Below are 25,322 nucleotides of genomic sequence, written 5' to 3' on the forward strand. Positions count from 1 at the left end.
TGCACTGTCTTCAGCATCTCGCACAGGACAGGCACATTTTAAACAACGTATCAAGTTAAAAATAAAAATCTTCAAATTTTCAAAAACGCATGTAGAGACACCTGCGCTCTGTTTCATTCATTGCGCTGTGTCTAGCTTGATTTTAGCGCAGGTGTCACAAAGATTCAATGTTCTAAACAAGTTCAGGCTGCATAGAGAAGACTGTTGCATTGTTTAACAATATTCCAGATTGTTCCGCACCAAGCAAAGTTTCAGCGCATTTTTCCCTTCTGCTCTAGTGTACTGAGGAGCTGCCGTGCCTTGTTAAAACTGTGTATGTTTACTGTTTCAATACTGTTACGAATGTTGCCTATATGCTTTCATAAAATACAGCCTATTGCAACAGTACTTGCTAGGAGAAGAAATTATAAAGATAGTGAGCGATTTTGGCTACGGGTCGGGTTCGGGTTTCATTTTGAGGTCCGTGTAGACCTCTAGTCTGTTTCTCAACCAAAACTGATCGTACTGCTTCAGAAGACATGGATTAAACCGTTCAAATTGTATGGATTACCTTTATGCTTCCTTTATGTCCTTTCTGGAACTTGGAAGTTTTGGACCCCATGAACTTGCATTGGATATAATAAACATGTGTCATGTGTATTCTGTTGATTCATGTCTTTTATTTTGAAATGTTTAGTTCCTGTTTCCCTTGTCATGTGATTTCTGTTTTCCCTCCATGTTCATATGTCATGTTTTCATTGGTTTATTGTTTAATTATCTTGTTATCAGTTCTGTTTGTTCATTGGTTTATGTTCTCCCATGTCTTGTATTTAAGCCCTCATGTTTTAATTGTCTAGTTGTCGAGTATTGAATGTGATGGATGTGAATGTTGTTTCGTAGTCAAGTCAAGTCAAGCCATAGTCTAGTCTAGTCTAGTCAAGTTCATGTTCATGTTTGTTTTGGTAGTCAGGGTTATTGGATTTCACGTTCTGTAAATAAACTGCACTTGGGTTCTTCATCTTCACGTCATCTTCGTCTTCATTGCCATCATTGCCAGCAGCCAGCACACGTTACAGAATACTAGACCAACCATGGACCCAGCAGTTTTACTTCTGTGCCTACGTCAGGGGATTTGTCCCCTGGAGGACTATGTTGAGGACTTCTGCGGTCTAGCCAGCCAGGTGGACTTTAATGAGGTTGCCCTCAAAGACTGTTTTAGATTTGGTCTGAATGAGTCCATTTCTTTTTTGATGCCTGGCGGTCACAGTTCCCACAGCCTGGCTCAATATACCGACCTCGCCCTACGGTTCATTGGTTCCCCGTTCACTGTGGGGGAGGCGGATGCCGAGCCAGAGTTCCACGTCACAGCAACGCCTCAGCCTGCTCCATGCCACGTCACAGCAACGCCTCAGCCTGCTCCATGCCGCGTCACAGCAACGCCTCAGCCTGCTCCATGCCACGTCACAGCAACGCCTCAGCTTGCTCCATGCCATGTCACAGCCACACCTGAGCAGTGGGACCTGGAGATGGTTCCCACCCTTATACCCACCCTTAGTTCTCCTGAGCAGGCAAGGGGAACTTTCGGGCCCCCGACCCCGCCTGGACCCTCCGAGCCCTGGACTTCGCTTTGGCCTGTCGGTCCCTCGACACTGCCTCAGCTCGGCATTCCCTCAGCTCCACTATGGTCCTTCAGCCTGTCGGCTGTGCCGGGGCCCCTCGTCCCTCCGGCTTCTCCTTGGTCTGTCGGTCACCTGGCTCCGCTTTGGCTCTCTGATCCTCTGGCTGTGCCTCATCCCTCCGATCTGTCAGCTTCACCGGGGACCTCCTTCCCTACGGCTTCACCTTGGTCCTCAGTCCCACCGGCTCCACCTCAGTCTTCTGATCCCTCAGCTCCGCCTTGCTCCTCCGAGCCTCCAGCACCGCCTTGGTCCTCCCTGCCATCAGCTCCACCCTGGCCCTTCGAGTCTTTGGCTACTCTCCGGGCACCACGTTCCATGGCTCCGCCCCTCGAGCCTCTCACGGCTCCACCTTCCATGGCTCCGCCCCTCGAGCCTCCCATGGCTTTGCCCTGGCCCCATGCCCCTCGCCCTTTCTCGCCACGCCACATGCCTCAAGACACCCCCCCCCCCACAGAACTTTGAATTATGTCATGTTTTACGTGTTTTGTTTATGTGTTGGGGTGTCAGGAGCCACCCCTTAGTGGGTGGGATATGTCATGTGTATTCTGTTGATTCATGTCTTTTATTTTGAAATGTTTAGTTCCTGTTTCCCTTGTCATGTGATTTCTGTTTTCCCTCCATGTTCATGTGTCATGTTTTCATTGGTTTATTGTTTAATTATCTTGTTATCAGTTCTGTTTGTTCATTGGTTTATGTTCTCCCATGTCTTGTATTTAAGCCCTCAGGTTTTCATTGTCTAGTTGTCGAGTACTGAATGTGAATGGGTATGTTTATAGTCAAGCCATGTCTGTAGTCAAGTCAAGCCATAGTCAAGTCTAGTCTAGTCCATGTTCATGTTTTGTTTTGTAGTCAGGGTTATTGGATTTCACATTCTGTAAATAAACTGCACTTGGGTTCTTCATCTTCACGTCTTCGTCGTTGCCATCATTGTCAGCAGTTCCAGCATACGTTACAACATGTCACATCTATGAAAAAATCTTCATTTGTGTTTGGCAGAATAAAGAAAGTCATATAAATTTGACAGCATAAGGGTGAGTAAATAATGAGAGAATTATCAACTATGGGTGAACTATTCCTTTAAAAGAACCGTGTAGCCACAGTGTTAATTTTTTTGGTGAAATCAACCAACAAACGCTGGGATACGAGAAAGAATTTCAACATCAAAAAATTACACACATCAGCTTTGAGACAAATTATATGTTTAATATTTGTATAAATAATGTAACCTTCTGTATATATTACATATCACTCTGGGTGCATTTCACTATTTTATTGAATAAAAGTGTCAAATATCACAAAAAAGTCACTATCATGCCGTTTCTTCAAGTAACCTGATCTGCTTTTATACTACATGATAATGTCCATTGAAGTCATTGGGCACATGGCCCATGAAGCCCTACTGAAGCAGTGCTTTTATCAAAGTCTAGATACCGTTACATTAGATTGCAATGGAGCAAAGATCGATGTTTACTGGACAAGAGACTCTAAACAAGTCATTTTGTGTCCTGCCCGGTTGTTGTGCTTTACTAGAGGTCTATAGGAGCATCATGAGTGCTATTTGCATTGGAAAAAGCATCAGATTGTTAATTGGACATTGGCCTTTCAATTAAAGATTTTATTCCTGCCACAGTTTTAAACATGTAGCTTGCTTAATATGAACACACACTGAAAATAGAGAAACAGATATGCTGAGAAGAAGATATATTGTACATATTGTCTAAATATGTAATAAAAATCTAAGTACAGTCCATCCCTAAAGAGGCTTATGTGTTGGCATCTATTAAGCTTTAAAAGTAGGAAAATATCCCTCAATCACAGCTGAGCCTGCAAACACACACACACACACACACACACACACACACACACACACACACACACACACACTACTATGTTTTTATATCATTGTAGGGACTCTCCAAAGACTTCCATGCATTTTTTTGGATTTTATACAGATCTAACGATAATTTATATCTCCAACCCTAACCCTACCCCTAAACCTAACCCTCACAGAAACCTTTTTGCATTTTTACATTTTCAAAAAACATCATTTAGTATGTTTAATAAGCCATTTCCCTCGTGGGGACCGCTGGCTGGTCCACACAATGTAGGTGATCTCAGGTTTTACTATCCTTGTGGGGACATTTGGTCCCCACAACGTAGTATAAACATGTACACACACACACACACACACAAACAAACTCCTGCCTAAGACGCTCAACATGCTCATCTAGACTAGAGGCTTTGTGCATAAAAGTACTGATTGGCTGATTGTTCTGCAGCAATAGATGACAGCTACAACTTGGTTTATGCAAATACAGACACTAAATGTTCATTGTTTTATCCTTTGCGATTTTACTACATGCTTCGGGTTTTTCTGCTTGTCTACTGTTTCATCTGTGTGTTTTTACCGCGCGCACAAGTTTCTCTCATTTTGTTCTTTCTTTTTTCCACTTGTCTACATCTCGCATCTCGACCGCGTGCATTCATTTTCTCCACTGTGTTTTACATGAATTATTGCATCAATCTCAAACATCTGCTGATTGGGAACCACATCAATCTCAAACCTTCGCCACTCAAGAACAACCACAACATCAACAACCACAACAACAACAACAACAAGCAATTGCGGTAAGTCATCGCATCTGCTTATGTTATTGCTTCCTGCATTACATGCCACATGTTTACTATAGCTTCTTCTGTCAGCAGTGAGGGGTTTACCTGTGATAAATGTAAGGAATTAGTCAAGCTGATGGAGAAGATTAGTGAGCTAGAGACATGCATCTGAATGCTAGTGGAGGTCAGTGAGAAAGCGAAGCAGGTAGATACTGTTTCGGATGCTGGTAGTACAGCGAGCAACACACACACTTTGGTTCTGGCTGTGGAGCCCCCGCAGCAGAGCGATTGGGTGACGTCTCGGCAGCATACTCGCTCAGCAAAGTGACACCACTCTCCCATTCCTGTTAGGGTATCCAATCGATTCTCCCCACTCAGTGATGCACCCACTGAGAATCATGTTGAAAGAGCCCTAATAATTGGTGATTCTATTGTAAGGAACATGGAAATAGAGACTCCAGCCACTATTGATAAATGCATTTCGGTTGCCAGAGCATCTGACATCAGATCAAATTTACAAGTGCTGGGTGCCTTGGTAGCTCAGTGGTAAAGACGCTGGCTACCACCCCTGGAGTTCGCTAGTTTGAATCCCAGGGTGTGCTGAGTGACTCCAACCAGGTCCCCTAAGCAACCAAATTGGCCCAGTTGCTAGGGAGGATAGAGTCACATTGGTTAAACTCCTCGTGATTGCAATAATGTGGTTTGTTCTTGGTGGAGCGCATGGTGAGTTAAGTGCGGATGCCACGATGGATGGTGTGAAGCCTCCACGCGCGCTATGTCTCCGTGGCAACACGCTCAACAAGCCACGTGATAAGATGCACAGGTTGACGGTCTCAGACGCGGAGGCAGCTGGGATTTGTCCTCCACCACCTGGATTGAGGCAAATCACTACGCCACCATGAGGATTTAAAAGCACATTGGGAATTGGCCATTCCAAATTGGGAGAAAAAGGGGAGAAAATCCACAAAATAAATAAATAAATTTACAAGTGCTGGCTAATGCTTAACGTATATTTTCTAAAATTGTTATTCATGTCGGCACTAACAATGTCTGGCTTCGCCAGTCGGAGATCACTAGAGATAATGTTAAAGAGGTGTGTGAACGTGGAAAAACGATGTCAGACACTATAATATGCTCTGGCCCCCTCCCTGCTCGTCGTGGTGATGAGGTTTATAGTAGATTAGTGTCACTGAATGGCTGGATGTCTGAGTGTTGTCAGGAGAAGAGCATAGGATTTATAAACAATTGGAAGAGTTTTTGGGGTAGACCTGACCTGCTAAAGAGAGACGGACTCCATCCCTCCAGGGAAGGTGCTGCTCTCCTCTCTAGTAATTTGGCTCATAGTCTTAATAATGATAGTATTTGACTAACTGGGACCAAGGTCAGGAAGCAGACAAATGACTGTTCCCCGAACTATCAAACACAAAACTCTCACTAAATCATTTAGAAAAAAAATTAATTAAGGTCAAACTTGAAAAAATAAAATAAATTGAAGATAAGCATCATATTAAGGTAGGGCTACTAAACATTAGATCTCTTTCTACCAAAGCACTAATTGTAAATGAAATTATTACAGATCATAGTTTGGATGCAATCTGTTTGACTGAAACCTGGCTTAAACCAGATGAATATATTAGTTTAAATGAATCTACTCCCCCAGGTTATTGTTATAAGCATGAGCTTCTTCTGAAGGGTCGAGGAGGAGGTGTTGCTCAATTTACAGTGAAGGTTTTGGTGTTACTTAGAGGACAGGATATAAGTTTAAGTCTTTTGAACTAATAATGCTTCATATGACATCGTCAGATATAAATAAATAATCTCTGTTATCTTTTGCCCTTGCTACAGTACATATATCACCCTGGCCTTACTTTGGTTTCCTTGGTGAATTTGCAAATTTTCTATCAGATCTAGTAGTTTATATAGATAGAGCTTTAATTGTTGGTGACTTCAACATTCACATAGATAATGCAAATTACACATTGGGATTAGCATTTATCGATATTCTCAACTCTCTTGGAGTCAGACAAAAAGTGACAGGACCTACCGCAGAGCTATGACATGTTATCAAATCATTACCTTGTCTCTTGTTTGTTGCGATCAGCTAATGTCACTCAGTCTACACCATGCTATCGTTCAGGTAGAACTATTCATTTGACCACTAAAGATAGCTTCACTAATAAACTTCCAGAATTGTCTCACATACTCAGTAAGCCAAAAAGTCTAGAAGAACTTGATGTAATAACAAAGTATACATACAGTCTTCTCTAGCACTCTTGTTAGTGTCGCCCCACTTCTATGAAAGAAAATTAAAGAAAACAAGCCTCGCACCGTGGTACAATTATCACACTCATGCTCTCAAAAGAGCAGCTTAGAAAATGGAGCGCAAGTGGAAGAATACAAAATTAGAGGTATTTCACATTGCATGGAAGGATAGTGTCTGTAGCTATAGACAGGCACTAAAAGCTGCCAGGTCAGCATATTTGAGCAAACTCATAGAAAATAACCACAACAATCCTAGGTGTTTGTTCAGTACTGTGGCTACATTGGTTAGGAATAAAGCATCGACAGAACCAGATATTCCATCGCAGCACAATAGTAATGACTTCATGAGTTTCTTTACTGATAAAATTGAAATAATCAGAAATACAATTGGAATTATGCAATCAAATGTCACAGCACCTCAGAAAGCAGTGTCTCATAATTTTGCTCACGAGCAACTTCAATCCTTCGCTGTCATAGTACATGAAGAGCTAACAATACTTATCAAAAAATCAAAAGCCACAACATGTATGTTAGATCCAATACAAATTTAAAAGAGGTATTCCCAGTAATCTCAGAACCTCTTTTTAATATTATTAACTGCTCGCTATCCTTAGGACATGTCCCAAAAAACTTTAAAATGGCAGTTATCAAACCGCTTATTAAGAAGCCACAGCTTGATCCTAGAGAATTGGCTAATTACAGACCGATTTCAAATATACCATTTGTGTCGAAAATACTAGAAAAGGTAGTGTCCTCCCAACTATGTTCATTTCTACAGAGAAATGGAATATATGAAGAATTTCAGTCAGGATTTAGGCTCCATTACAGTACAAAGACTGCACTTATCAGTTACAAATTACTTGCTCTTATCATTTGATCGCGGCTGCATTTTTCTTCTAGTGCTTTTAGATCTTAGTGCTGCCTTCGAAACGATAGGTCACGACATTCTCTTGAATAGGCTGGAGAATTATGTTGGCATTAGTGGACTTACATTAGCATGGGTTAGGTCCTATTTATCAGACTGCTACCACTTTGTATGTGTAAATGAGGAATTGTCAAATCAAACAAAAGTTAAGTATAGAGTGCCCCAGGGATCAGTTTTAGGACCTCTGCTTTTCTCCTTATACATGCTTCCCCATAATATTATCAGGAATCATGGAATAAGTTTACACTGTTATGCCGACAATAACCAACTTTATATTTCTTCTAAACCCAACGAAAATTCACAATTCTCCAAATTAACAGAGTGTATCAATGAAATAAATATTGGATGGCCAGAAATGTCCTTCTACTCAATTCCGACAAAACAGAGGTACTAATGATTGGACAAAAAACCTTTAAAAATAAGCAGCTAAAATATAATTTGACTCTCAATGGATGTACTGTTACATTGTCTTCTACAGCAAAGAACTTAGGTGTTATATTTGATACAAAACTGTCCTTTGAAAATCAAATTTCCAATATTTGAAGAACAAATTTCCAATGTTTGTAGAACAGCATTCTTCCACCTGAGAAATATTGCTAAATTACGACACATGCTTTCTGTTGCCGATGCCGAAAAACTAATTAATGCGTTCATGACCTCAAGACTAGATTATTGTAATGCATTACTGGGAGGATGTCCAGCAAGTTCAGTAAATAAACTTCAATTGGTTCAAAATTCCTAAACTATGGAATAGTCTCCCTAACACATGATCTATAACGCTGCATAAAATTGAATGGCATCTACGCTAATATTAATATTTTTGTTTCCATGTCTCAACCTTGGGATTCATATCCTGAGGTTACCATAGACAGCCAGATCCAGCTCCATTCCTGCTTGGTGTCAGACTCCACTGCTATGTGTTGCTGAAAGATTATGATAAACTACAGCCAGTGCCAGCCACACATCACTTCAGTATTTTGACTTCAGAGGATGAACTAATTCCAACTCCAACAGTAAGACATGGGACACTTCATTTACCACTGCCTGAACCTTGGACTTAGGATGGACCCTACCAAACCTCACCGAAATGACCTGCAGGTTGAACTGCGATGCACCTCATTAATCTCTGCCTGCATCATCTTTGTCTATTGATGGACTACACTCTTGAAATGGAATACATAGACTATCATTTAATTGCCAACAAAAGCCTTCATCAGCCAACTAACAATGCATTAATGTGAACTTCTGCAGTTAATCCAGCATGGACTTCAAAGACATTAGTCATTAATCATAAAATAAAAAAATAAAAAAAATAAAAAAAATACTTTTCTTTTTTATTTATTTTTTATTTAAAAACAATGGACCATGACTTGCACTGCACATAAATAACTAATACTGGCATTATATTCATGCTGTTTAGCCAGAGGGGAACTGGCCCCCACAGTGAGTCTGGTTTCTCCCAAGGTTATTTTTCTCCATTAACCAACATCTTATGGAGTTTTGTGTTCCTTGCCGCAGTCGCATTCGGCTTGCTTACAGGGGTTCTAAATACAATTATTATTTAATTATTTAATTTCTATACACAATTTACAATCATATTTAATCAAACTACACAATTAATTTATCAAGCCTTTATTGGCTGATTTCTTATTCTTGCTTTATAGTCCCTTTATATTTGCTTTTGTATTAACAAGGAATTGTTTGGCTAGAAACAAAGCATATCAATAGCTAGTATTATGCACCTTTATAGGTTCTCAGTACTCTGTGTGAATGTGCAGCTTATAAGTATGAAATACATGTATAATGCATACAGTATTTCAACAAAGCAGAGAAGGTTAGGGTTCGGTTTAGGGGTAGGGGTTGGTGTGGGGTGTTTGTGGGACTCAATAAACACAATCAACATGCTGCAGTGATGCCCCTATACTGCATGGTAGTATTTAATTAGGGGTGAAAATAGCATCTAACACTATTTGCCCTTAGTGCAAAGAGGATGCTTTTTTTGTTGCTATTTACACTAAGCATCAAAAATCTCTGCCTTCTATATTTATTTCATACTTATAAGCTGCATATCCACATAGTGTAATGAGAACCTATGAAAGATGTATTTTTCACCTTACTAGCTATTGGTGTCTATTCTTTATACCTAATAAGTTAATTGCAAGGAAAAAAACAAATGTAAAGAGGCTATTAGGCAAGGGTAAGAAATCAAAGGACTAATAAATACCTTCTAATTCCAAACAAGTCCATAACTAGTCCCTTACAAGTCCAATTATTAGTCACTAATTACTGTCTAATTTATGATCCCTAAAACAAAGTGTTACCCACCCATTAGGGTTCTTAAAGCACATGAGAGGTAAAAAAAACAGCCGTCCTTACCCTTAACCAATGCCTAAACCTAACTGATAGTGTTTTAAAAGCATATACAACATAAAAAGCACATTTTCTGAAGTAACCGTTTCATTTCGTGTCGCTTCTCTGACACTTTTGTCTCACGTGCCAGCTTGCATCCTTGACTGGCCTTGAGCTGTGGTCTTCCAAATCCAGTTATCAGGTGAGCTACCATGGAAGCTACTCACATTGGAATTAGTGTGTAAATGTAGTGTAATGTACAAAATGTAATGTACATGTGTTAAAATGTGTTGTTTTTCAAATTATGTGTTTGAGTAAAAGTGTTTTGATATCATAACAAAGCAATTTGTGAGTCATAGAGTGAATAATAAGTGTTAATTAAGTCATTATTAGCAATTGTACTCAGTGTATTTTTGTGAATGTGAATAAAACGCACAGTTGTTGTAGCGCCTCTAGTGTTGATTTCACCAGAAAACTGTGGCAAAAAGTAGACGAGGCACATAAACTATTTGTAAAAATGTAGTTGTTGTAAAGTTCATTCTATGAGACTTGGTTGAAATCTTTTGATTATATAATTTTATGCACTTTAGTTTAAAATGGAATGCATTTTTATTAAGTATGTTCTTTGCAATAATACAATATAATATGATGCAGTTTGGTATACATGTCTTTATCGTGCCCTCTTGTGGGCTTAGGAGACAATGGCAATTTAAAAATCTGGTGATCGCTGATGTCCTGTAGCATTTTCCCCTAACTGAAATAATCTCTTTAAAATTAAAATATAATTCGAATATAATTACATTTTTGTAATATTAAGTGGAAATTTCAAAATTAGTTTCTCAGCGCTTTTGAAAGTCCTGGTCAAAAGCTTTTTCTTGATCCAGTTACAATAAACTCATGACATTTGTACAAGATTTTGTAATCAATGCTCAAAACTGTAACAGGTCTCAAATTTTTCAAAAGTGCTAAGTCACCCTTCCTGTGTAGCAGTATCAGAATTGCACATTTGCAGCTCCTGGGAAGGGATTCCACTTGAATTCCAGCAATACCTCTATATTATTTTGCACCAATGACACTTCGGAATTATAGAATTCAGAAAAATAGTCCATCCATTCCTGAGGCACAGCCTGAGGAGAGTTTCTTAGTACCTTTGCTGTCACCTCCTGAAGGATGAGCTCAGTTTCTAGAGTCTTTCGATGTGACAGTTTCTCTGTTTTGGTCTTGTGACAGGTTCTGTGTTCGGGGAGTCTCTCAGGAGTTCCCAACACATATAATTAGAGTAGAAGTCCACAGCAATCTTTCAACAGAAGCCATCTCTTCTGCAGTCTTCTGCACTGCCTGTAATGACTGCTATCCCAAGATAGCATATCACTGTGCTAGCTAAGAGGCATATAGCTGAAAAAAACATGAATTTGCACACAGTCCATCCCTTGATAAGTTATACTAGCTGTTTTAAAATGTCCATGTTTTCCAAAAATATCTAAAACTTTTCACTTTAAACTTTCAACTATGAATAATGTTTCAGTTAAAATTGTTGGGTTTCCCGAAGCACAAGTATTTAATTTCTATGTCACATTTCCCGAAAGCATCATTATCCAAGTAGCATGTACAAATGTACATTAATTAATGAGAGGCTAGGACCACTGGTAATTCCATTATGTGTAACTTTAATGGATCTTTCTTTGATCTTTCACAACATTTGTTAAAAGGATAGTTCACCCAACACTGAAAATGCATCGATCATTTACTAAGCCTCATTTTGTTCCAAACCTGTACGACTTACAACAACACCACAAAAGTGAGAAAATGATGACAGAATTTATTATTTATTTATTTATTTGGCTCCACTATTCCTTTAAGTGCAAGAACATTATCAGGAAACCCATGCCAGATGATCGCTAGGAACACAATAGAAACACATACCACTGGCATACACCCACACACATCGTGGAGCGATAGGAGCAGTATTATCCCTACAGGGACAGATGCTATGACAGCATCTAACTACTTTGGGGGGTACTGTGTTGTACACAAAAACAAAACCCTTTTGTGTACTAAATAACTGAAGAGGGGAAAACACAATCAAAAAAATACATCACAGCATCAAGAGTGACACCAAACAGTCTGCAATACACTGTCTGACACACACACACATTCTTGGAATTCACCAGAAAGGGCGGGAGAGAGGTGACAGAGGACTGTGCACATAATTTAACACTCAGAGAGAGGAAACAGGGATGTTAAAAATGATAAAAGAAGAGCACAACACAAAGAAAATTTCACCAAAATGTTTGATCATTTCACAGGGTCTGTTTCAACAGATTGATCTCCCAGTGAAATCAGAAACAATAGGCTGACTTTTCATTAGCTAAAATCAGTCTGTGCTTACCAAAATGCCAAACACTGCCCCCAGTGGCCAAAGTGGAAATTGTTTTTGGCCACATAGGCTCGTGTTAGCTCCATTTTCCAGGTGTAATGTCCACGAAGGCGCAGCAAAACCAAGTTGTGAAGTGAATTTTTTTCAGCTGTACAGGATGTGATAAAATGAAGATTAATGAATATTTAATGAACTGTTTATCCAGACCTAAACCCCAAACCTAACCTAACCATCAGTGGAGTAAAAATGCGCTTCCGGTTGTGCCACAAGTTAATGTAAACATGCTGGAACTGATGCACGGTCTGTTCACTGACCATCTGATGCATGCATATAGCACACACAAAAAAAAATAATTCTCAATCTGGCAAGCTCTAATCTGATTGGCTGGCTTTAAACTGGCTTCAGGAGTGTTGTAGTGTGCAGGTGTTTACCATTCTGCCATTCAAAGTCCAACGTTTGCAAGATACAGGGTTTCTGATTACAAAGTCTTCACACATTTGCAATTTTTCTGTTTGAACCTGCCCCTAAACCACACATATAAAAGCAGCAAGAACTGTGGTTGCTCTTCCTGTCTAAGTGAGCAGTTCCTGGCCAAACTAACTTGTAAAGAGGACCAGACCTTTATATCAATGGTTAAAAGTCTACTCGAGTATATCCACCTACTGATAATATAAGTTTCAACACCCAAGCCTTCCTTGATGTTTTTTTTTTATAAAACTGCATCATGTGACTCAACTCTTTATCAAGCATTATTCACAAGCTCAGGCTATGTCACGCCAAACATTTTTTTTAACATTCTAATATCAGCCACTGACTTCAAAAGACTCCAAAAACACTAGTGAAGTTGAACACATGTAATACATATAAGAAAAGAGACAGCATCACCCCCAATATGAAACTACCCGGCCATGGTTTTAATCAGTCATTCTCAACTGGTTTTGCCTCAGGACCCAGATTTGACATTGGACATCAACATAGTACATTTTTTTTCTTAAAAACATATTAATTTCAATGGTTCATGCTCTCGTGAGGCAAATCATTAACAGCCAAAAACACGTTGTTTGTCTGCATGAACCCGTATTTAAACTCGAGCTACCTCGCGTCCACATTAGTGGATGCTGTATTTTAGATTTGCTATACACAAAGCATAATTTAAATGAATTATTACTGAATATTGTTCACAAGACTCTACACTGTCATTTAAGGGTTAAACTTCTGGTGCACCGCGTCACGTGACACAACAGCATGACATTGATTTCCAGGAAGCTCTCCTACGGGTGCAGCGCCAACAAAAGTGCCTCTGGTAAGAAACCTCTTTATGTTTTTTGATTGAAACCCATTTGGTTGTAAAGAGTAACGTCTCTAGTTTCGTTTGATATGCCGCTTTAAAAAATCCATTCATTTTTCAAGCGTCAGTGTGCTGATAAACATGAAGTCCACATACTATGTGGAAAATGGGACCATTTTCCATCAAAAGTTGAAAACACATGTTAGTTATTTTGAATAATTTTCAACTATAACACATCTGTGGGTCATTTCAATTAATTTTAATATAAATTTTGTTACATTTTATTTTGTAATCATGTACAATACGGTTCTATTCATTAACATTAATAAATGCATTCTTATATATTTACTGTACATTTTCACATTGAGAATAAATGTATTATAAATGTATTCATGCAAAAGCTAAACAATCTTGCTTTCAGAGGCTTTATACAGAGTTAGGATGAAAATAAGATGCATTTCAAACTGTTCTGAGACCAGTGCAGACACACAGCACACTGGAGGTTATGTCATTCACTAAATAGGGAGCAAGGGTGCAGCTTTCTATGCAGCTAAGTGCATTCACTCCTAAAATCCGACCCAAAGTTCAGTTTCTGGCTGCAGATGATGTCTGGACCACTCAACATGCTTGGCGGACATGGGACAATGATAATCAGTACATTGATTCAGAATTTTATAATGCAAAATTTTATTTTAACATGGTTGGCAGTGATTGGATGATGCTGGACATTACTTTGAATAAGAATTGTTTATTCAGCTTCATTGAAAATCAGCTGTAATGTCTAACGTCTCAAAAACATGAATAACCAACACTCCTGGACTTTTTCTTTAGCTTGGTATTACTTATAAGTTCACAACTTAGTCCCGCTGTCCACATATGTGGACATACATTTTTAGGAAAACTATTTGCTTTAGAATTTGTTTTTTTTTTTTTTTTTTTTTTGTTTATTAGGTGTTACTAATAACAAATCAAAAAGGGAAATGGAAAATGCACACAGCAGTCATGCGGGGGTCTCAGGAGGTTAATGTACTGTAGTCTGGGTGATATATTTAACCTCATGTGGTTTTGTTCATAGTTTTCGAGGATGAGGGGGTGTCATGTGACCCATCCAGTTGGCATTTGTCTAATTTGGCTAGGGCTTATTGACAAATGGTAGATGTATTTGCGTCTTGTTTATTTTTATATCCTGACTATGCACAATTATATGGTTAGCTGAATTTTATTATTCGCATTTAGCATTAGTTCAATAAGAATATGCCACCAAATACAACCCATTCCATCATTTAAAGGTTTTCTGTCCTAAACTGTGCATTGTATGCATTTCATAACACTATATTTGCATCACTCTTTTGAGTGTCATTATAGTCTCTGGAAAACTAATTCCCACAAGAACACAACACAGATTACACACCGCTACACATGGTATCACCATTGTAGCAGCATGTTCAAACAACTATCCTGTAGGGTTGACCAGTAAAGAGATGGGTTTATAATGTGTCTACAGCTATTCATATGTTTAAGAAGGCTACAGACAGACCTTTTTTGCTTTAGCATGTGGAGTTACAGCATTGTAAATATTGAGCTGTCTCTCTCCTACTCTATTAACTCTCATTTTGATTTCCTTGTCAATTTCTTTACAGACACAGCTCTTTTAATACTAACAGCAAGAGTAAATAGCCTTCATAACTGTTGCCTACTTTGTGGAATATGAATGCTGGCAGACAGAGAGATAGACATAGATATCACTTACTCATCCAATATCATTCATTATTCATGGGAAACCTGATTCTGCTCTCTCGATTTGTGTGTGTGTGTGTGGGTGGGTTTGGGTGGTTTACGAGGAAATTTGTTTAGGTTACAAACTGATAATTACAAGGGTATTATGCTATAAATGTGGTTTATGAGAACATTTCTAGTGTCCGCATAATTAAAATCGCTTAAAAAACATACTAAACTATGTTTTTTTGAAAATGTAAAAATGCAGTACGTTTTTTGTGAGGGTTAGGTTTAGGGGTAGGGTTTGGGTTAGGGGATATAATCTATAGTTTGTACAGTATAAAAAATCATTATGTCTATGGAGAGTCCTCATAAGGATAGCCGCACCAACATGTGTGTATGTGTGTGTGTGTGTGTGTGTATGTGTGTGTTTGTGTGTGTGTGTGTGTGTGTGTGTGTGTGTGTGTGTGTGTGTGTGTGTGTGTGTTTAGAGGGCATATTTGTTCTAAATGACAGTAGTGTTCAAAGACTAGATCTAACACACTGCACAGATGCAGAAATAAAAAGAGAAATAATGAAGGATTGGAATAAACAGAAAGAGTGAAGAAAACATGAAGTGGAGTTTTTGGAAAAGGAGCAAAAATAAAATAATGGAATGAAAGGAAAGAGGAGGAAGAGTCCTCAACAACATTTTAAGGACCACCATTGTGCACCATTCAGAATGTTCTAGATCAAGTAAACTATGGTAAAACACAATGAAAGATTTACTTGATTATTGTAGTTTTTTCGGCTTGGCAACTTTTAGGAACGCAAGTAATGCATCTCAATGCAGCTTTTCTAATACAACATACTAAGTCAAGCAAACAAGCACAGCAGCGAGTTGGATTATTATTCGAGTTCCAGTTGGCCTGTACAAAATGTTTATGTGGTTCAGTCCCATTTACACTCTTCCCAGCATGCACTGGGGCATGAATAATATGGTTGCATCATTTGGCCATTTGCATTGTTTTATTTACATTGTTGTTGTTGATTTTGTTGTCACGGTAGGTAACTCAGGATGAGTTTGTTTCTCTAATAAAATTATCAGTTTGTTGATTGTTTCATTAACCAATTGTCGAGGTCTATGCGTGTCATTTTTAAATACTTTATATGTTTTTTTTTCTCATAACTGTTCATGTGATGAGTGAAAATTTGATATTTTTTGTTAAAGACAGCACACATATCACTTTCTATGAAATATGTTTATAGAAATGTGCATGAGATGCTCAAAATATTGAACAGTTTAAAACCATGTAAATGAGGGAAGCAATTGTAATTGGACTACGTTGACAGAGTTTAAGAAATATTTTTAAAGTTACATAATTTTAATAAGTAATTGTTAAATATGTAAAACTAATATGAAATATGTACAGCTAATATGTAAAAGTCATGGCAGGTTGACATTTTAAGTTAATTTACTTAAAATGAAGTAGATTAATTCAACTTAAAAAAAGGAATACAATCATAATTTTCATAAAATTCACTTTTTACAGTATTAATAATTAATAATAAATATAATAATATGTAAAAATAATAATAATAATTTGTTTCACTATATTTAAAACATTTTTTATTTTATGGACCATGGTGGAAGAACACTTCATTTCCAGGAATTCTCTAATTTGCTCAATATATTAAACAATCAATATATTCAAATTTGTAACCTCTGAAGTTATCTGAAAATAATGTTGTGGACCATTTCTTTCTTTTTCTCCTTCTTTTTTTTTCAAAAACAAAATGATGGCTATGTTACTTTTACTTTGATGGCAATGTTATATGTCTATAAGTTAAAAAATGTAATTCTACCTATTAGGGAATAAATAAGCGATATTGATCAATAACAAAAAAAATACCATTATTATTTGTCACACAATGTGTTTTGGACTAATGAACTTGTGTAGTAGTGTGACAATTTCATTTCTTTGAATTACAATTTAGTAAATTCTACTTTATTTCATTCCAATTCAAATTCCAATTCTACTTCCTGTGGGGCGTGGCCAATTCTTTTAAAATTCCAACTTATGAATTGAAAGGGAGTTAACTCTGAATAACTCTGAAATTCTGAATTTTGCACGAACCTGTTTAGGACTAGCTTCTCACACTTTGTGAAGAAAAGTTGGGAGGTGCTTGCTCATGCAAAACTCGCTACTATGATGCTCTAAAAACCATGACACCATCCGCAGCTCAATGCAACTTTGAGCAACGCTTCATAAGAAGAACTGGCTAGTTCCTTTATTTTTTGAATTTTTGAATTCAGAATCATAGTTCTGCATTGGCCATTTTATCTTCTCTGCATTAAGTATTTAAGCTGGGTCCGAATATGCATACTTCCCGACTATATAGTATGCCAGAAACAGTATGCCAGTGGAGTCGTATGTCAGAATCTTCAACAATCTACAGCAAGGGTGGCCTACTACTTCCGGCATGGTTCTGAAGTGCACATTGACAGGACACTTTACTATCCCATAATCCCATTGCAGCTGAGGAGACGTCACATTCAAAACGCTGAAGATACTGTAAAAAGAAGACAAAGGACTGCGATTCGGACGGCTCTATTTAACTATAAGTGCTATAAATACCAGTAAAGTCGTTCCTTGTGCTTAAAAGGTGCTTGTTTAACAAAACCAGAGTAGATTATTTTCATGGTTGTTGTATTTATGTCATGTATTTGGGTCACGATACAATGCCCACATTTCCAGATGAAGTATGTCCAGAATGTATTCATACCACTCGCCTGCATATCTGAAGAATGTACTTTGTTACCGGCTGAGAAGTAAGCCCTTCATCAAATGCTGTACATAATCTGACACTACGCGATTTTGGACGCAGCATTAGTTGTATTACACGACTCTCTGGAATACTTGATCCTGATTGATTCATTTGACCACTGAACTGTATATCTGACTGATGTGCCTGGTAACAAATCTCCTACATTTTGCTACTGTAGTTTCATGTCTGAAGAATGTCTTGTTCATGTCTAAAAATAGGCTAATTTATAATTAACTCTATACTGCTAATAAATAATGGATTTACTTATTTGGTCCAGGTGTGTTTTGCAATAATGATGGGCTGACTGCACATAATGACTTATGTGGTTGTGGCAGCGGGGGCGTGGTCAAGCATCTCTCCGGAGAGAGAGAAAGCGGTAAGGGCGCTTACACCTGAGCGAAATTATGTCTAACACCTGTGTCTAATTTCAGTAAGCACGGGGAGAGCGGCATAAGTAGACACATCGCAAACAGAAGAGGGAGAGAGACTGGACACGACAGGCCCGAACCAGAGCAAAGATTTTTATCACGAGTAATGAGAGTTTATTTTGTAAAGCGGTGTGTGATAGTGGTTAACTTAGTGCTTAACGTGTGACTGTAAATTGTGCTGCAAGAGGAAAGAATAAATCCTTACCTAAATAAGGAAAGCTGCTTCTCGCCTCCTCCTTTACAGTGGTCTTATCCATTTGTGCAATATTTTAAAAGGACCATATCCCCATGGGCTTTAAAGCCCAACATGTTATCAGGCTATGTATGAATTTTTATTTATGTTTTTATTTTTTTGCATCGAGGTCTCAATTTAACCACATGTTCCTGTGGACCCTAGTAAATCCTGTAGTCCCAGTGTTTCAATCTCTAGAGCTCTCGCTGACCAAGAAATGTAAACCCTAAAATGAGTATACTAATGACGTAGAAGCACTGTTGCAATTTTACCGTAATGCCAACCAAATAATTAAAAAAACACCCCGGTCTCATGACAAGCTGTCTTTTACAAAAATGTATGACTCTTCCTTCCATAGAGAAAAATAAGCATACCAACGAATAATGTTATTACGATTTTTTTCTATTTAACCCCTAACCCAAACCTAACCATGACTTTAACAGTCAAAAATAAAACATCAGGGTTTGGAAGGAGACAAGGGAAGCGTATTACAGGTTATTGACATATATCAGTCATTTGTATTGCATAAATAAATATGGAATAAGTAAACAAATTTGCTAACAGACGTTTACTTTCTTAAAATAAAGTGTTGCATAGGAGGATAGATAAAATTTGATGCCTGAATTGTATCGATTTGAAATTCAGCTTGTTGATTGGTTGGTCTCGATGGGAATAAAAGTTGTACCTTTTGATTTCACCATCTCGTACAAATTATTATGAACTGTCACGACACTATGTTGCCAAAAGCACATCTGATTTATATATGCTTTAGAGTCTGCAACACAACAGACTGAAAAATAATTGATGGGTGAACACTTTCTTTTGGAGCTGTATATATCAATATAGGTTTAATCATTATCAATCTATATATCAATTAGAGACAATGAATCAGATCTTTATCCTAGTTTTCAAGTATGTTCAGTCTAACATGCAATAATATTTTCTGCCACTTTCTTTTAGTTTATGTTTTTTTTCTACTCTTTCAGTTTATTCCATTGTGTTCTTTCTTTGCCAATCATCTAAATCATTCTTTTACTCAGAATTAAGACCCAATTAAGTAACACTTCATGAATGATCACTCAAAAATATGTTAGCACAGACATGCATAGATGTTTGGCTGTATTTGACTAAACTGATGCCACTACCCATCTGCCAAAGAGAGATGAGCTCAATTAAAACTGTGGAAAGAGACAAAATTAATTTCTATAAAACTAATTTCAAGCATTTAAAGGGATAGTTCACCCAAAAATGAAAATTCTCTCATCATTTGCTCACCCTCATGTCATCCCAGAAGTGTATGACTTTCTTTCTTCTGCAGAACACAAACGGGGATTTTTAGAAGAATTTCTCAGCTCTGTAGGTCCATACAATGCAAGTGAATGGTGACTAAACTTTGAAGCTCCAAAAATCACATAAAGGCAGTATAAAAGTAATCCATATGACTTCATGTATTGATGGTTAAATCCATGTCTTCAGAAGCAATATAATAGGTGTGGGTGAGAAACAGATCAATATTATAGTCCTTTTTTACTATAAATCACCACTTTCACTTTCACATTGTTCTTCTTTTGTTTTTGTATTCTTCATGCATATCACCACCTACTGGGCATGGAGGAGAATTTATAGTCAAAAAGGACTTCACCCAAAAGGGATAGTTCACCCAAAAATGAAAATTCTCTCGTTATTCACTTACCCTGATGCCATCCCATATGTGTATGACTTTATTTCTTCAGCAGAACACAAATAAAGATTTTAAGAAGAAGATAGAGCTCTGTAGGTCCTCAAAAGTAAACAGGTGCCAGCACTTTGATGGTCCAAAAGTCACATTAAGGCAGCATAAAAGTAATCCACACAACTCCAGTTGATCAATGAATGTCTTCTGAAGCAAATCGATAGGTTTCTGTAAGAAACAAGTCTATAATTAAAATGTTTTTAACTTTAAATCGGTGCTTACGTCCAGGGCTCTGATGCTGTTTGAAATGGCCGTACTCTTGTGTGACGTTCGTTCTTCTGTTGTAAATAAGCGTCGCCTCCGAATTCTCATATGAACTCGCCGATGTGCTTACAACATGCGACAGCTACGTGATACGTCAACTGCTGGCAGGAAGTGCTTTTTAAAAGTTAATAACATTTTAATTATCCATTTATGTTTTACACAAACGTATCAATTTACTTCAGAAGACAGTCATTGATCAGCTGCAGTCGCATGGATTACTTTTATGCTGCCTAAATATTCCTTTTGGACCGTCAAAGTGCTGGCATCCGTTTACTTGCATTATAAGGACCTGACAGAGCTCTATCTTCTTCTAAAAATCTTTATTTGTGTTCTGCTGAAGAAAGACAGTCATACACATCTGGGGCGGCATCAGGGTAAGTGAATAATGAGAGAATTTAAATTTTTGGGCGAACTATTCCTTTAAATATTGATCTGTTTCTCACCCACACCTGTCATATCGCTTCTGAAGATATGAATTAAATCACTGGAGTGGTTTAATGTCCAATGTATGGGTTACTTGTATGCTGCCTTTATGTGCTTTTTGGTGCTTCAAAGCTATGGTCACCACTCACTTGCATTGTAAGGACCGCTAGAGCTGAAATATTCTTCTAAAAATCTTTGGTTTTGTTCTGCGAAAGAAAGAAAGTCATATCTGTGATGGCATGAGGGTGAGTAAATGATGAGAGAATTTTCATTTTTGGGTGAACTATCCCTTTAAGCATACACCTTTGGATCATAAGGTTTTTCAGATCATGAGAGGTGCCCAAACCATTTGGTTGATAGTGTACATTCAATGAATTAGTGTCCTTAAATGGCACCAAGATTTAGAAAATCAGTATGACAATAAACGTCTCATGAATATAGTGATATGCACAAAATGTTTGTCAATTATTCAGTGTTTTGTGTTTTCTAATTCTGTTAAGATATTGTCGAAAGGCTTTTACATATCTTAGGATACATTTTTACTAAAGTTATACTACAGAATATGGCTGTTTTTCTTCAGGAAGTATTTAATATTTCAATATATTAGTGCAAATCCTTCTCAAATCAGTGTAAATAAATAAATAAATAAATATATATATATATATATATATATATATATATATATATATATATATATATATATATATATATATATATATATATATATATAGAAGATTTATGCATTACAATTGCATAACAAAACTCCACCAAATTGAACTGTGTAATGTTAAAACAAAATTAAAAATATATTTTTTTTTATTAAATTTTATTAAAGATAAATAAAATTCAATTTGATGGAATTTTGTTTTAGAATTGAAATGCATAAATCTTAAAATTATTATTATTATTATTATTTTAATTATTATTATTATTATTCTGGGCAAAAATGATTGTGTTACACTAAACCGTTCAGATGGGCTTTTATGGGTTTTTCAGCAGTGAGATAGGGTTCTTTATGGTGTATTGGAGAATAGAGAGCCATATTGCAGAAGCATCGCCTTAAAGCGGCACTAACCGTCAAGCTGATTTGATAGAAAGATCCCTGACCGACCTTCCGATGTCTCTGACATGCAGGCAGGTGGCTTTCAATGGCATCCTACCGAACAAAAAGCCATTAATAGGTTGGTTCTTTACAAAGCTGTTGAATTGTTTGTGGAATCAAGATAAATCATAATAATAATAATAATAATAATAATAATAATAATAATAATAATAAAAACCGAAACCGGTGATGTAGGCTACAGTAATGTCAAAACCTTGTGTGTGTGTGTTTTTTTTTTTTTTTTTTTTTATATTATTATTATTATTATTATTATTATTATTATATTTTCCTTGCACGTACACTCACAAACACATATGTCATTTATTTTTTCATTCATATTTATTTATTTATTTATTTGTTTTTTGTTTTTTTCACCTAAACACTGTTTACATAATTTGGGTTGACGCGGGGATAATTACATCACCAAGCGTAATTGTATTTGTATCGCGTTTCTAACATCCCATTTCCACACGAAAACAGAAACGGACGGGTGCGCGCGCTCCAAGCTTACCTTACAGCCGAACATGAGCGAAAGCGTCTGGTTGCTACATATAAGTTTACACTGGCACATCACCGGAGAAAAGCACTTGAGGTTCCTCAGAGGAGGTGACATCACGTCGACACCCATAGACTCGATACACACCGATCATCGCTCAGCGCGTGGCCAAAGAAGCGCCGTGATGAGTCCAGCGACAGTCTGAGTGGACCGCGATGCATTCAAAAAGCGGAAGTAGTTCTGAACTCTTTCATACTCAGTGCTGCTGATGCTGAGTGGGAGGTTTCAACGGTGACGTACGCGGACGACCTTGTCTGGATAAACACCACTGACTGAGCGCACTAACTCAAGACTGACGACCAGTGGTGTGAAATCGATTGGCTGTCCTTCAGTCTCTCTCAGATTCAAAGACGCTTTATTGGCACGATCAACAACATGACATACAAGCACCCAAGTAAAAAAAAAAAAAAAAAAAAAAAATAAATATATATATATATATATATATATATATATATATATATATATATATGAATGCTAATTCAAAATCAAACAAGATCCTATGAACTGAAACTCACTGAAAATAAAATGGTATTTTAGTTCATCACTGTTAAAAAAATCTTGTCATTTTAACTTAAAAAGTAAGTGTTTGTGCTGCCTTAAAAGTTGTTTAAGCAGAACAAAAAGTTGACTTAAATCATTATAAATTGTAAATGAGCTTAATAACTGATTCCTTTATCAAACTAAACCTTGCAAGGAAGCAACACTTTACATGCAAATCACAATGATGATGACAATCATCAGAAACATAACTGAGTAAAGAGATGAGCTTTGAATTACTGCTACATGACAAATAACTGAAAGTGAAAAAAGAAAGAACTACAGCATAAGTAGTAAACAGAAAAACTAAAAGGTAAGAGAGTTATACTGCAATTTCCATATTTATTCATGCCATAGTGCGTGTTTGGAATTCGAATATGTGGCCGTGATCGGAGTCATTTTTAATTTCAGCTGAATAGTTTTTCCAAGTTCAATAACTTATTTAATAAATACAATTATTAATCACAATTTTAACAAAAACTTGGATAGTGGAGTTATCTCAACAAGATCAATCCAGGGCAGTTAATCTAATTCTACATTTTAAGGCTAAATACATTTTTTTTGCAGTGATTCCTACAGTAGATGACTCTTATTTGATCCCAAAAGGACCAGTTCCAAATTGTGGAAATTATGTCTACAAAGAATTTGTGATGACGCCATAACCAGAACACTCTGTTTCCATGGATATTAAAGGGATAATTCACCCAAAAATGAAAATTCTCCCATCATTTACTTACCCTCTTGCCATCCCAGATGTGTTTGACTTTCTTTCATCTACAGAACACAAATTCAGATTTTTAGAAGAATATCTCAGCTCTGTAGGTCCATACAATGGAAGTGAATGGTGATCAGACATTTGTAGCTCCAAAAATCACATAAAGGAAACCTAAAAGTAATCTATATGACTCCACTGGTTAAATCCATATCTCTAGAAGCAATATAACAGGTGTGGGTGTGAAACAGATCAAAATTTAAGTCATTTTCTACTCTAAATCTCCACTTTCACTTTCACTTTTACATCTGAAAGTCACATGTGGAGCCTGGTTAGTTTCACTTTTACATCTGAAAGTGAATGTGAAAGTGGAGATTTTGAGTAAAAAGGGACTTAAATATTGATCTGTTTCTCACCCACAGCTATTATATTGCTTCTGAAGACATGGATTTAACCACTGGAGTCATATGGATTACTTTTATGTTACTTTAATGTAATGATTTTTGGAGCTACAAAGGTCTATAGTAGACAAAAGGACCAGTTCTAAGTTGTGGAAATTATGTCTATACAGAATTTGAGATGATGCCATAAGCGCAATAAGTGTTAAATATAGCTACAGCTACTTCGAAAAGGTTACTTATGTGTAACAAAGTATTTCATTTAAACCTTGAAACTTTCTGCACACTTTTAAAGAAAGGGAAGGATTTTGAAATAGGCTATTTAAAGAAAGTGAAAACATTTGTGTAGAATTATTTACCCATATATTAATGCCAAAACATCACATACTGTATGTTAATGTTTCTGTTACTTTCAGTTGGGTTTAGAATAGATCCGTTAGCATGTATATTTGTAGATTTTTGATTTTTCTCTACATTTTTTAACTAGTCTCCAAAATCTAAAATATACCATAGTTAGCCTGTTGCAGTTATTGCTATTAGGCCTACTGTAAAACTGTGGTAACTTAGTATTAGCCACCACTGCTGTCAAAAAAGTTTCTTACTTTTGTAAGGAGTGGTCTGGAATAGGTGAAAGAATATGTCTCTAATTCATGCACACACAATTTCACCAAACAGTGCAGATTTAGAGGTCTAAACTGACTACCGATGCGTGCCGTGTGTCTAGAGCGCCCTCTGCTGACGGAAATACGTTGTGAACTGTCCGTGGTGCTGAAAGACAGTGATCTTTAGCGTGACCGCGCAAGACCAGCGCGCCCCCGTGCACGCTGTTTCAGTATCTTCATAGCTCTTGATCTCCATAAAACACGGAAACACAGTAAAAACACGGACCCTTCACTATTCATTGACAATTCAGACGGTATGACTAGAACCGAAATATGCCCC

General features: G+C 37.2%; 1 protein-coding gene across 2 annotated transcripts in view; it reads right to left on the minus strand.

The window, feature by feature from the left end:
- LOC127437210 (disks large homolog 4) overlaps positions 1-25,322 on the minus strand; it is a 249,316-nt gene that overhangs the window by 142,417 nt on the left and 81,577 nt on the right. Inside the window, exon 1 of one of the 2 annotated variants that reach the window (XM_051692002.1) lies at positions 22,689-22,851. The exons of the other annotated variant lie outside the window; for it this stretch is intronic. Within the exon in view, the coding sequence (XP_051547962.1) occupies positions 22,689-22,805 (117 nt within the window). The 5' untranslated portion in view covers positions 22,806-22,851. Of the gene's footprint in view, positions 1-22,688; positions 22,852-25,322 lie in introns of those variants that run through there. 2 annotated transcript variants of the gene reach the window in all.

Source organism: Myxocyprinus asiaticus, chromosome 4 (genome assembly GCF_019703515.2).
Source record: "Myxocyprinus asiaticus isolate MX2 ecotype Aquarium Trade chromosome 4, UBuf_Myxa_2, whole genome shotgun sequence".
Lineage (NCBI taxonomy): Eukaryota > Metazoa > Chordata > Actinopteri > Cypriniformes > Catostomidae > Myxocyprinus > Myxocyprinus asiaticus.